Source organism: Rhipicephalus sanguineus, unplaced genomic scaffold (assembly GCF_013339695.2).
Source record: "Rhipicephalus sanguineus isolate Rsan-2018 unplaced genomic scaffold, BIME_Rsan_1.4 Seq875, whole genome shotgun sequence".
Taxonomy (NCBI): domain Eukaryota; kingdom Metazoa; phylum Arthropoda; class Arachnida; order Ixodida; family Ixodidae; genus Rhipicephalus; species Rhipicephalus sanguineus.
Window position 1 is genome coordinate 1 of NW_023616188.1, and position 14,894 is coordinate 14,894.

Sequence of the window (14,894 nt, forward strand, 5' to 3'; positions counted from 1 at the left end):
CGGGGGGAGCACAAGCACGCGTCTTCGTTGTTGCTGCCTGTTCACCGCACCATCGCACCCGGAGCAACAAACAAAAACTCGTCACAACACAGCGGCGGTCACCACCGCTGCACGGAAGGACGATGTAGCACCACAGTCGCGGTTAGTAGATCCGGCGAGGAACGGCAACACCCGCTATTCATGTCACGATGAGATTTGCCCGTGAAGAGTCGTCGCACACAAGACACACCACCATCACACATGCACACGCCACTCCAGCAAGCTAGCGTGCCAGCGGTGATGGGAGAAAGCGGGGACGGCGAAAGCAAAGCGGTAACAACGTCGTCCGACGCGTACTCGCTGTAAACGCAGCCGTGATTGGCCGATGTAAAAACATGTAGCCAATCGAGGGCCCCTTCTGTTGAAACTTCGGGAGAGGCAAACAGAATGCGCTGCAGAAGGTAGCGATGCCGAGTCTGCTCATCGCAAGCGACTTGACGCACCCTGCCAGTTAAAAAAAAAACTACGTAAATAACTTTTATTCTTCTTGTTCTTTAAATATGCCAGAATATGTTTAGCACCTACATAAAACCTTTTTGTCTAAATTTGTCTTGAAAAGCAAATTCATATGACGTATTTTTTGTTTACTTTATAAAATTATACAATGGTTATCTCTGAGTCTGAATTACAGGTCTTAAAGGCTGTGCTTTTATGTGCTGCAAATGCAACAGTGCCAACAATACGCCATGATTGCCATAGTTTGAATATATTTGGGCCTAAATAATAATTTCAAACCATTTTTTATAGGTTTTAACGAACGAGCGTTCATATAAAGATTTCAGTTCTTAATCTTGCTTTTTATATGAGGTCTTATTTCAGCGACAGCAAGCCACGAGTTCAACAACACTGCTCTTTTGCATCATGGCCGCCTTGGCGGAGCAAATATTGCTGCAGGCTGCCGAAAAAGAGGCCTCCTACAAGCCCGTGGACGTCGTAAAGGACTTGGATCTCGAGTTCGACCTCGGCAACCTTCTTGGCACAGACCCCAACCCTTTGGATACCGCCAAGCTCAAGTAAGGCGCCGCCGTGCGAAGTGTAAACACAGCACGTGTCGGCCATCCGATCACTTCTTGGACGATGCGCCCTGTCTAGAGAGCGAAAATTCTCGTTACTCGGTGTAATAGCGTGACGTCAGCTGCCACTCAGTCGCCCGAAACCTGTTGTAGCGGGTAAAATTTGTAATGACAGCGGTTGTGACGTCCTACATCTTTGCGCGACAGGTCGGGATGTCCGCTTCGCTGCGTGTTTGACGCTTGCGGGCAGGTGAAACCGAATCACGTGACAACGATGACTGCGTTCCCCTCTTGCGGTGCACTCGTGTTTACGGCTGTTATCGCTCGTTTCGCTTCGCCGAACATTTTATATTCCGCCCGGTAGTGAGTTGACGCGACGAAGAGGCAACTCGTACCAAAGGCAAACGTGCTGGAACGAACCACGCATAAATAATAACCGTGCATAAGGAATGAGCCGTGCATAAGTACGTTTCCGAATGTGAATTCGGTAAAAAAAAAAAAAACTATGCTAAAAGCGAAAGCTACGCCTCTGACAAGCCCTGACAAGTCCTACAACAGCTGTGCGAACACGAGAAATAATGATGATAATATCTGGGGTTTAACGTCCCAAAACCACGATATGATTATGAAAGACGCCGTAGTGGAGGGCTCCGGAAATTTCGACCACCTGGGGTTCTTTTACGTGCACCTAAATCTAAGTACACGGGCCTCAAACACTTTCGCCTCCATCGAAAATGCAGCCGCCGCAGCGACACGAGAAATAAGAAACAAACATTAAAAGTGCTGTCTATCGACTGTCGCTTTGATGCAGACATGCTTCCAGCGCATACACCGCTGTTTGAAACACCACACCTTTATCAGCAGCACTACAACAAATATTGATTTCATCCGTGTTAAAGATATGTAGGGGGGGGGGGGAGGGGTGCACGTGTGTAGGAGTGACTCGTGCATGCTAGTGGATATGACAGGCTAACAGAGTGAGTAGGGCAAATTGTCATCCTGGGTTTAAATCATCTTTGGGGTTAGACAGATCCTGTGAGCCTCTCACATGGACAAGTTTACTTTATGCTCTCTCTCTCTCTCTCTCTCTCTCTATATATATATATATATATATATATATATATATATATATATATATATATATAAGGTGCGAGCTTGTAAATACCATTGCCGCAGCAGTGCAGTCCTTTTGGCAGCTCTTTGTACGATGAACTTTTCTTGTTTTCAAACGGTACAAGCGTCGGACTCTCTGACGTACCTAGCATGTCCGTTTACTTACCACCATTCCCGGCTGACATTTATCAGCGTTTCTTCTTTTTTTTTTCTTTTTTTTTGCCATGCGATGTAGCCCCAAACATTTGGACAACCGACATTTGATCATAACCACAATGAAAAAAGGGAAATAAATGAATTATTCAGTGCAGCTTTCAATATCTAAAATGCCTTTGGTTTGGATACTTCGTGAAACATTCTTAAATTTGTTATAGCCACGAGTACGCACACATACTATCAGTTGTCCTGTGTGTATCTGTGTTCATGGTTATCTTCAGCAAACAGTGACATATTGTCATCACAGAATGCTAATTAACATATCGATAAGTTTCCTCGGTATTCCTGGGTGCTTTATAGCAATTATTTGATTTTTACAATAATAACTCGTGGTGGTTTAATTTCCCTGTCTATTTATTTCACTTTATGTGTGTTTGTTTCGTTGTGGTGCAGCAGTTTCAGTTATTGTGAGACTGCCACTAAAGCAGACTTTATCTTTAAGGTCCCTATAAGTACATGTTACACTAACGCCCAACCACCATCTTCAAAGAAATGGTGGTGGCACATTGGCCAGCCTTTGCGACTGCAACAGAATCTTATAGTGCATTCTACGAGAGCACCCATCATGTTGGCTTCCATTTCATATTGCGACATTGTTCACATACCATTATTATTTCATTTAAAAAGAATTGCCATTCATATTCACAGCCTGTGCCACGAGAGAGTCTTAAGAATCATTTGAAGATTGAAAATCGTTGGTTGCAAACCTCTTTAAACGAAATCAGTTGTATTCTTTCATTTCCTACCCTTCACTGCATTTCAGCATGGCAAGAAAACACGTACCTTTCATACATGACAAAGCAATAGTTCTTCTGGACTTTTATTTTGTGAGGCCAACATAGTGAGCACAGGTTTCACAATACAGGTGCTAACCTAAACTCTCTCGTACTTTAAAAAAATTCTGTGTGGAATCTCAATTGGGAGTTGTTTTAAGTAATGTGTAACCACAGAGTTTTATTGTGGGAAACTCTATGGTTGCTGCCTTCCCTTAAACGTTGCTGTTGAGTGACACCAGCAAGGCATCTTTCATCATCTTTCTAGAATTCATCATAACGCATGTAAGGCATTAAATTTTCAGAAAGTCGGAATTTTTATGTTGTGTAGAATGCTCCACGTTGGCTTTACACATTGTCATAGAACTGGCTTTTATTCCACCATCATGAAATATTTAAACAAGGTCTTCATCCATAGTGCTCTCCTTTTACATTTGTTTCGTACTGCCGGTGCAACGTATTCACGTGGTTCAGATATATTCACGTCCTGCTAGCGTGACTGTATAGCCAAGAATGCACAATACTCGGCTTTTGAACATTCAGTACCCAGCACCGCCAAACAAATTTATTCATCTCTTCATCTCATCTCTTTATAACGATTCATCTCGTGTGACGAGTCGACGGATACACAGTTTTGTCTCAGTGTCGGCACTGAAATGCTTAAGTGTTTAAATAAAATCCGCTTTGATTTTCAGAAGTCACAACACAGTCAGCATCAAAATTTTCACCCACACAGCTTTTAAAAAAAGGCAAAGTCTTTATTGCTTATTTTCATCAATTGTGAAAGATCCTCTTTAATTGCATTTTATGGAAGCGAAACAATTTTTCAACAGTGTGAGGAAACATTTGCCATCCGTTAAAAATTCTACTGTGAACATTCGATCGAAATGACATTTAGTGGCATGTAGCAGGGAATGTGCAATTTTGCGTAAGAATTTTTGTGCTCTGTCCTGCAGTTTTCCAATGCTTGCTTTACACTTTGGGCAGTGCCAACTGGGACATTACATGAAGTGTGTTAAGCCAGTTCTTGGGCACGTGTGTGCATGCCATTCTATCAATGTTTATTCATTTTTTTACTTCAGGCTCTTTAATCTTTAAAACCATCCTTGAAGGGTTCTGGTGGTGTCACTACAGAAGGAAAAAAAATAATGAATTAAGTAATGAGTTCTGGGTCCTGTTAAGCTCTTGGCATCAACACGCAGGGCATTGATATCAGCATCTCCTAATCCGCAGGAAAATATTGCGTTGATAGGTAATGAGCAGTGTAAGCATTGCACAGTTTATATCCGTGTTTGCATTTGGTCCGCTTAAAACATTTATTTGGCAATGCTTCAATCAAGGCTGTTGTAGTTAGTTACTATGCTTGTATGTCTTCCAGTACTGGCCTGTACTGTGTGACTTTGTGGACTGGCCTGTACTGTGTACTGGCCTGTACTGTGTGACTCCAGTACTGTGTGACTTTGAGGCAGAAAATAATGGCCCTCTTTTGTTAGTGTATCTCTTACTTGTATTGCTTCCTTGAAATAATGCCTGCATGGGGCTGCAGGTTTTTTTCTAATGAGCAAATAAATAATTAAGAGGTGCAGTGCTTAATCTCATTTTGCTGGGCTTTGCAAAAACATGATTTAGGCATCTCTAGGGGAATGTGTCTTATGTACAGTACGGCCCACTGTTAAAGGGAGCACTCAGGTGAGCACCTTTCATTTTGCTGGCCCTCTAACAGCAAGTGGACAGGGAAACATTGTTCATACACTGCACGAGTCTGTCAAAAAGAGGCTGAACTGTCAACCACCAGTAGTTTTATGCAAATCTAAGCCACTATGTTTTTGCCAGCATGCCCTGCATGCAAGTGTTCCCTTTAACAGTGTCTGTACATATTTGAAATTACTATGCCAACTCAATGAGAGAACAGTCTGCCCCTCGGTCATATAAAATGGTTGCCGCTATAAAGAAATAAATGAATAAAAGAAAATAAATTTTCACTCTGGTGCTTGGGTTTGAACCCAGACCCCCACGCTCTGAAGGCAAATATCTTAACCACTACACTACACATCCATGCTTGCAATACAAACATATGTGACCTACATGAATGCGTTGTACCCACGGTGTAAAACAAATTTATCCAGATAACACACATTATGAAAGCTTCGTTGAATTTTGTGGAAGTGGACTAAAAGCCCACACGAGATGTAAAGCCGACAGAGAAAACTGCACACATCAGGAAAATTAAACTTTGCCAAATTTTGATGCCAAATGCAAATTTCGGTGGTTGCAGGATGTGTATACCAGGGGACAGCATTCTAGATGCTCACGAGTGTTAGAGAGATCAAAGACTCCACCCAAAAATGGCATCCCGGGGACGGCCGCTACCTTCAACAATACTCAACACTTACACATCATTCAGACAACTCCTAAAGGAGATGCTGCGTTTATTTTTAACTTATTTTCTTACTCAGTCACCCAAAGGCTTTACAAGTAGGGGTGAGATCAAGTAGTATGTGCTCAGCCAGTTGAAAGTTTGTCCTTTAGACAACGTATTGCAGTGAAAGTGACAGCGTAAGGCTTCCAGTCGTTGAAACCAGTAATTTTTATGCACGTAGATATAGAAAATGGTAGCACGTTGCTGTCTTTTTTTATTTATTTCTTTATTATTATTATTTATTTTTGCAGGTCACAGTCTCGAGAGGAATACCTCAAGGAGCTTGCCAGAGATGACACACAGCTGCTAATCAACAGACTCTTTCAGGTACGGCTGGCAATAGTGTGGAGTGCAGAGAAGCTTGATTTCAGTAACAAAAAGCCATAACCTGTGCAGTGTTCTCCCAGTAGTTGATTTGGAGGGGCCACGAAAACCGTAGACAAAACATTTGAATTTCATCTACCTGAATCTTTTGGCAGGGAGAACTGCCCCACACGTATAAGGACGTTGTCATGTGCCGTGGTGCCCAGCTTCTACTTTGTACATTTTCACAGCAACTTAATCGTAATGTTCCAGTTGGTGCACCATTGTGTGGAGATTTTTTGGCATGGGCGCAGTAGTCGCAGATTTTTCTCATGCCATTTCCAACCAAATCCATGCCTCGTCGGCAGGGCGAGTCTGGCCAATCCGCTGTTGATGAAGTTGCCCTGAAACAACCTGTGGGAAGCACAGGTTTCCATTCGACCATTGGAAAACACCAGTAGTGTCATCCGTTTCACACGTCTCATCATCTGTTCCAGTGAACCGTAATGAACACAAACAAACTAGCCCAGCTAAGAACACTTGTGTGTTTTGTAAGGTAGCTTGATTTATGGAAGATTGTAGCACTGGGTGTGTTAGTGGAATGCGCTTAAGGTCTACTAGCACTGCAAGAGAGCTGTCTTGGTTCTGTGTGACTGTATATAGAGCATTGCTTTTTGAATAGACATATTTATCTCTTGTGAGTTAGGTCCTTTCTTTGTCTCCACTGGTGTTTTTGCACTGTTAGTAAATCTTATTCATTTGCGGTTTCATTCCATGCGCGGTTTTCTTTTTTCTTGTTTTGGAATGGTTGTTCTCTCCATAACACAAAAACATCGGCAACATGACTACACCGGCCACAGCTATGCGCACCGCACAATGGGAATTTACATTCGTATGCACTAAAATGTGCGCTTTTGAACACATTGCAGCCTGTCTGCACTGTGCTAGTTTTCGGAATAAGGAAAGCCGTCTAGGCCAGATTCTTGTAAAACAAAAGTAGAATATTTTTATGGGCACAAAGGAAAGGGTAGGGATGTGATTTCCACGAGTCTGGCAGTTACTATCCGACTTTTTTTATATAGTTGTAATCTTCTAGTCACATTATGTCGTTTTTTTTTTCTTGTTCTTTAATAGATTAGTAAATAAATTGCTTGAGCTACACTAATGAAGTAATCACTGTTATTAACTCTTTATGTAATTCTAGGTAAATCCATGCTGTATACGGTTCAGAGAGTTGTTTGAAACTTTCAAAGACTCTCGAGTGTGAAATTGCATTTACAAGACCCTGAAGGCATTTATGTGTTATAGAGGGCTCGAAACATCTTCAGTTTTGATTTTGGCTGAGCTTAGCACATTTAATTTCTGTATTTTATCGTGAAGTTCATCAGAGCTAAGAGTCTAGCCAATCCGATCCAGTTGTCATCCTTCATGCACCCATCATGCTTTATGATAGCTGGTAATGGGTTTATGCAAGAAATGACTTATCAAGCACTTTGTTGCTCAGTGTGCAATTTAAAAAGCAGTAATTCTTCATTCTTTAAAACTGTTTTGTTTCGAAGGTGTCGCACATAATGTTTTTTTTTTTACCTCAATAAAAGGCACTTTGTCACTGTCCTCTAAATTCCTTAAACCATTTGAAATTTTTGCTGTGAAAGCTGCCGCGAACCTTATATCTCGTATACATGCAAGGAAGAGGGAATTGCGCAAGTAAGAAAACATTTTTGCAATGATAAGCGTCCTCACAAGTTGCTCAATTACCTGATCCCTCACAGTATAGCTTAGTTGATGCTAATAAATGATGCAGTGTGGCATGCCCTTTAACTCCGTTAACAGTCATCGTAAATATAATTAATTGCTTCATTTTAGTTTTTCTTTATACATTTTTGCAGTTGCCCACGGAGCGGAGAGAGGACGTCGTCGTTGCTGTGGTAAGATGAGCAGGTGTCGTCTTAAATGGAAGTCTTGTGTTCCACTGTGGTCAAATTATTTACATCGGTCAGCATGAACTTGAACATTTACAGATGGTGCATTTCTTCTAAAGAACTGCCGAGATGGCATTTACAGCATTACAATAAAGATTATGATCCATGCTTAAGCCTTTTAGAGATTACAGAAAATGCTAAGAGCTGTAGATTATTACGTTGTTTTTCTACAAAAACTTGATTACATGTCAGCACAGAGAAGGAGGATTTGTTGCGACATCGCAATATTTCACAGTATTTGCACAATATTCACTACTTCACAATATTTGACGTCACAATACTCACTGTATTTGTGAAACTGCCCTAGCTGTCGCACACTAGAGTAGCTGTAAATAACACGTGCGTTGATGTAGTTTACGCAGGTAGGGTGAAGTAAAAGATCCACTATAACCTCATTATAACAAAGTCGCATCTGACACTAAAATAACTTCGTTATAACCGATAATTCGTTATATACGTGTTCGTTATATTGAGGTTTGAGTGTACTAGAAAGAGGACATCCCTGCATAAGCAAAACCTTGGATGCGGTAACTGCTAATGCAAGGAAGACTGCATTTGTGGCGCCATTTTTAGGTGGGATCCGTCACTGCGATGGCAATTTTAGTTTCAAAAATGGCTACCTTTCAGCTACCTATTTTGGCCTTATGACTTTATTTTTTCATTATTCTTTCCCCTTTTTTTTTTTGTATTGCCTGACAAATGCGGAAAAGAAGTCTTGCTGTGTTTTACTTAAAGGAGTATTGACACAAATTTTAAATATCTTCTTATTGTTTTACTAAATAAAAACACTGGGGTCGAGAACCCTAAGAAAAGTATTGTGATGCTTGGGACTGCATCGAATATATTTTTAATACTGCTTACTTAAAAAAACACTTCGGTTTCGATATCGAGGGGACGGCTTCTCAGTGATGCGTCATCGCAATGCGACATCACGGGGAGACAGCAACTCATGACGTACTAGCAGCAGACCTGTCATATGTCTCTTTTGCGATGTCTCAAAATCGCGTCAGTACTCCTTTAAATTCGATGTAAAGCGATAGGCAGTCGAATCTGGTGTGTTATTTGTATTGGAGCTCCATAATTTCTTGTTCAATTAAACCCAAGCAATCGCTTATGAATAGTTTGTTGAATAATATAGACGAAAATGAACAAGAAGAATGATATTGCAATATTTGAACAAGTGCGAAGTAGTAAACACAAAATTTCCACACTTTTGAATGTGATGCACACAGCTGTGTGTACTATTCTAAGTGACTCCATGTTTAAAATCAATTCGTAAAAATACATAAGCTGTCAAAGTTTCATAAAAATCTGCTCAAAAACAAAAAAATGGACATGTTTCTGAAGCAGGGCCTCCTTCTATCTGTAGCGGCTCCAAATATGGTGTCGTTGAGAACCCATTCTATGGATTATGTGCATAGTACTGCACATTTAGATTCTTTTTTTAACAAGCATTTCAGGTGAAAATATTTTCAGTTTGGCAGTTATTTGAGCGTGTCATATTCAACTGTGGCAGGCAATTTCATGCGGCCAAATTCTTTGCCAGGTCTTGTTCAGGGTGTTTGAAATTTAGTTTTATATTTACTGCCCTACTGCACTCAGCTAGGCAAGCTAGCTGCCAGAAGTTATAATCCCACATGTTTTCATATCATTTCAGTTGCCTGCAGGGACCACAAGGATACCCCGGGAGAAACCGGTAAGCCCCGACATTTCTCGACATTCTCTGCCCATGCTATGATATACTGCAACAAGCTAGAATATGTTGCAACTACTGCTGTTGTTCGTTTGTCATAGTTTCATTGCTTCCGTGTGTTATCTCAGCTCATACCTGGTATTATCACGCTTTTATGTCAGTGTGAGCCATGCATGCAGAATCTGTTATCTTGTAACAGACGCTCTCTACTTGATGGGTCTATCATTAACAGATGTGATGGAGGCAGGCCATTCCAGAATTGGCACACTTATCAGTTGTTGACGTGGGGCATTTCATTTACACACTAATTTTCCTCAGCCCCTGTTGCGTGCACACCTTAGCCTCTGTGTTCAGCAGATAAAATGAGCATGGTCGGTCAGTCCCGATTGTGGGGAGCACCACCTTCCAGTACTTAAAGGAGTCCTGAACCACTTTTCAAGATAATCATCGCGTGACCTCAGTATCGTAGTTTATTGCCTCATAAATTGATAGCCGCAAAAATTTCACGAATCCGTAAAGAACGAACAGAGCTGCAGGGATTTGTTGCATGATTCAAGCATTTTTGTCTTTTCTCCTGGCCCAACGAGCATGCTGGAAGCTGCACAGGGACGGATGGCACCAGGAAAACAAGCGACTGCGCTAGATGAAACGCAGACGCTCTCTCCCGTTGCAATTCCTGTGTGCGAGTATGGCTTACTGTGTAATGTTTAACAGACTATGAAGCACAGTGCCAGCACGTGGCGGCACGCTGTGGCAAGAAGTGCATCTGATCCAAATGGCGCTCTTGGTTTATGCCAGCTATTGGCCAATAGCAGCGATCTGCTGTATGATGAGATATAGCGGGCACCTCGCCTAACAAAGAGAGCGAGGATGGGCCTCTGCATGAAGAGAGCGCATGTGAGAAAGTTTCAACATCACGCTGCACATGTAAATGCTCCTTGCCACCACGCACAACTGCAAGAGTTAGCTGCGCTGTTCAGAGCAGCGCCTGCTTTCTGCAGGATGCGTTTCTCGCCAAGCCCTAGGGAGGAGTCACGACCCCTTTAAAGCAGCTTGCTGGGCTAGGTGGAATACTGAACTTTTGTACATTTTCAGCGCTTAAGCGAAATAGGAAAAAGTATGCTGAACTTGCACTTCCTGTATCTTAGAACTGCCACACGCACTAGTATACACTGAAGAGGGGTGTGATCAGAGCCTGCGTCTTCTGCTAATGCCCCCAGGGGGCACCACATGCCCACGGATGGATATCCTGGCAGGTTTAACGTCTGAAGGTGACTCGGGGTGAATTATCTGAAAAGTTTAAAAAGTGTTTGTTGGAACCATTACTCCAGTGTGTGGTTCCCACTGCATTCTCTTTGCGCAGGTACCCAAACCCAAGCCTCCAACGAGATGGTCCGAGTTTGCCAAGCAGAAAGGCATCAAATCTCGCAAGCGCGAGAAGCTGGTCTGGGACGAGACCATCAAGGTGAGGCTGGTTGCTTTGAAGGCAAGCACTGTCGGAGGACCATGCGCACATATTGCGATATAAATGTCTTTTTTTACACAGACGGTTCACCATGAACTAAAGTATGCTGGTCATATACTAATATAGTAAAAGCTCGTTAATTCGGATTTCACGGGACCGGAAAAAATGTCCGAATTAACCGAATGCCGAATTAACGAATGAACAGGAAAAACAACATTAAAATCAAGATGGAGAAGCATATTTTTATTTGCTGAAGTATTTTGTAATGGTCGTCTGCGTTTTCGCACAGATTGCGGCTTACATTACAATTTTTCTTAACTCTTCCAAATGGCCAACAGTACGCAAACTGTCGGAAGTGCTCAGGCAAACGTCCTCTAATATCAAAAGCGCCTCCGAGACTTCCCGTGAGGTGCAATGAGGTCGTGACATCATTAATTTCTTGATCGGGCTGGAGACCAGTCGTGGCGACACAATCATGAATCACGATGTAGTCCTAGAGGGTCATATCTGTGGGAAGGACAGCATCGAAGGTCCGGCAGTCATCGTCGGTGGACTCGGCTGACACCTCGTCGATGCCATCGTCAGCTACTGCCGCATGCTCGGGCGTCACATGTAAACACGGTCACAACGGGCAAAAAAAAAAAAAAGAGAACTCCGCAAGAAGCGACGGTGCCGACACAATACAAGGGAAAATGGCGTCGGAGGCGCAGTGTATAAACTCTATGGCGCAGTGGAGCGAAGAAAGAAGACGCCAACGTTCGGTGACGCTGCGATCGGCCCCACTAGTTGATGACGATGGCGATGTCACTCAAGTTTCGGTTTCGCCCCAGTGGTGCCAGCGCTGCTTTACCACACATTTGTGTAGCGGCAGCCGTCAGAATTTGTCCGAATTAAGCGGTGCGGAGCTCAATTCTGACGAATTAACGAAGGTTTGGTCCCATAGATTAACATGCACTTTGGCCAGGACCAATAGAGCCCTCCGAATTATCCGAATTTCCGAATTAACGGGTGTCGAATTAACGAGCTTTTACTGTATACTAAAGAAGGTGCCGTCCAATAAGTGAAACGGTTTTTAATTCTGCGAATCAAATTTACTTCTTGGATTTGCAGGTTTAAGCAGTACTTGGCCTTGCTTGAAAAACACCGAAGGGTTTCTCGTTTTACATGTACACTAGAACCCCACTGTTACGTTCCTCATTGTTGCATTTTCCCGGCTGGTACGTCGTTTTCCTCCGGTCTCGGCATACAGTCGAACCTGGGTATATCGAACTCGCCAAAAAACGTTTATTAGTTCGATATATGGCATAATTCGATATAGGCCCACTATAGGATTTTGACACAAAGGCACATAACAATAAGAAAAGTACTTTATTAATATGGTGGCTTACTTGCGTGCCCTACTTTGGAACAAAATAGTCCTGGATTTTTTTCTGTGACAATGACTTCGCTGCCTGCGACAGCACGCACGCCTCCACGTTGTCCAACGAGTCGGAGCAGCTGAGGCCGCAACCTTCCACATTCACGCAATAGCGCCGGACCAACGCAAGTGCACTAATCACTTCGGAGGATGTAGGCAATGGGCCATCGTCAATTTCCTTATTGCTGTCGCTTTGGCTCGTGGTCGGCTCGACGTCTGCAACGTAGTCCTCATCTTGTAGCTGACCCATGATGACGACATCATCGTCCGCACTGACGAACTCGTCGAATGTCGATCCGTCGATAGCTCCCGGGAACTCTGCCAGCTCGCTCCAAACTTCGGCGGAAACACCTGCGGTGTCTTCAGTGCTGTCATCGGAATTTGGGGTGTCATCACCAGGCATGCGGAAGCCGGCACGCCTAAAGCAGTTCTGGATCGTCTCCTTCGTGACGTCTGCCCACGATCTACTCAACATAGAAAGAACTCCGAGCAAGTCGATCTTAAGCTCCCTGCCGACACGAAGGTTCTGCAGCAGCCTCTCCACCAGGCGCTTCCGATAGCCGGCTTTCAGTGCGCGTATAACGCCTTGATCCAGTGGTTGCAGTACAGACGTAGTGTTTGGGGGCAAAAAACGCAGCTCGATGTTGCTGAAGGTCGTACTGCAGTGGTGCGATGAACAATTGTCCACGAGCAGGCACACCTTGCGATTTTCGCCTGCCAAATCATCATTCCATGGCGATAGCCACCTGCCGAAAAGCTCCCCGGTCATCCACGCTTTTGAGTTTGCTCGGTAGGTAACTGGAAGCGACAGCGCATTTTGAAAACTCCGCGGTGCCGTGCTTTTCCCGATAACCAGAGGTCGAAGCTTTTTCGATCCGTCTAAATTAGCTGCCAACAGCACGGACACACGAGCTTTGTTTGCCTCGCCGCTGCAAGTCTTGTCGCCACGACAGGCAAGTGTCTTGTTTGGCAACATTTGTCAAAATAGAGCGGTTTCATCCGCATTGAAGATATCTTGTGCTTAATATCTTGCTGCGATATCTCGCCAGTTTTCCTCGAGCCATTTGTCTACGCTGTCCAGGTCCGCCGCTCTGCTTTCACCTGTAACAGCTTTGCCAACGATGTCGTGCCATTCTTTGAACCGTTGGAGCCAGCCTGAACCGCCTTGGAAATTGTTCCTGCCAAGCAGGAAAGCAAGGTCCTTGGCTTTCTGCTCGATCATAGGGCCGGACACCAGGAGGTTTCGCGACCAAACGTCCACAAACCATTTGTAAACGGCCGCTTCAACATCTTCGTACACAGCAGTGTGCACACGTCGGGCGCCACGGGCACCTGGCCTTTTGTCCGACTTGGCCCTGATGTCAGCCTTGTTCTTCATGATAGTGCTCAAGGTGCTCCTTGGAATTTTGTACGCGGTGGCGACGTCGGACTTCTTTTTACCGCGCTCGACCCGATTTATGATTTCGAGTTTTGCGGCGAACGGCAAATTCTGCCTCTTTGCACAAGCCATGACGACAGCGCGCCAATAAAGTTCACAGAGCACCAACAGGCAACACCACCAGCACGGACCACGCTGAATGAGGACTCGAGGAAAACAGGCAGCAGCAGGCACACAAGCATAAAGAAAGAAAAAATGGCGCTCACTTCTACCGCCTCCGCGCCTTGGAGAAAGCACGACGGCCTCTGATTGGCTGTAAGCGCTGCGAGCGGGCCAGGATCATTTCTTGCAGGCGGGTGTTCGCCCGTGCACAACCGGGTCTAAACCACTTTTTCTAGGGTGGCGCCGGCAGTTTTCCCCGTAACGGCGAGGGAAAGCCAACTTGCTGGGGCACTTTTGAGGCACATGGAGTTTGATATATCGGTTGTCGTTGCTATTTTCGTTCGATGTAACAGTAACTTTTGCTATATATTCTCAATGTAAATTTACCGTGTTTAGAAATTGTTCGATATACGGGATAGTTCGATATAGTCGGGCTCGACTGTACGACTTCAGCGCGAGTGCGGTGTACCCACACGGATAAGCATCAGAAATACACCGTGCGTGACGACGGCTATCGACGAACGCGCCGCGGCACTTCTCCGCGACGAACCCAACAAACTTATCAACGACCATAAACTGCCTGCTCGGCAGTGCATGTGGCTTAGCGCTGTTGCCGCTGGTGTAAGTGTACTGCACGCTTTTAAGAACAGGTGACAACCCAAACACTCTGTTCGCTGCCGCGGCCTTGTGCGGGACCACCTCAATTAAGTGCGTGTCGCTTGCAGAAATGAAAGCAGCTCGCCGTCACCGCATTGGCCTGAGAACGTACTCGGCACACTTTTGCTCGGTCCGGTGCTTTCCAAGCGCGGAGAAATCGCGCTGCGCACGGACAAACGCACGCGTACGTTACAGCGAACATCCCAGCACTTAACTGGGTGAGCTTAGCAGGCGACGCGCTGCACACAATTAACAAGAGACGCT

At 44.3% G+C, this 14,894-nt stretch overlaps 1 protein-coding gene and 1 pseudogene across 1 annotated transcript; one reads left to right on the top strand and one right to left on the bottom strand.

The window, feature by feature from the left end:
* The first annotated feature begins 866 nt into the window (after positions 1–866).
* On the top strand, positions 867–12,132 carry LOC119378565 (ribosome biogenesis regulatory protein homolog). Its single transcript, XM_037647653.2, has 6 exons — positions 867–1,052; positions 5,825–5,900; positions 7,766–7,804; positions 9,516–9,554; positions 10,915–11,037; positions 12,127–12,132. The coding sequence occupies exons 1-6, from the start codon at positions 901–903 to the stop codon at positions 12,130–12,132; spliced, it is 435 nt and encodes a 144-aa protein (XP_037503581.2). The 5' UTR covers positions 867–900.
* Positions 12,133–12,372: 240 nt separating this feature from the next.
* Positions 12,373–14,093, bottom strand: LOC125756818 (tigger transposable element-derived protein 6-like; annotated as a pseudogene).
* Positions 14,094–14,894: the final 801 nt, after the last annotated feature.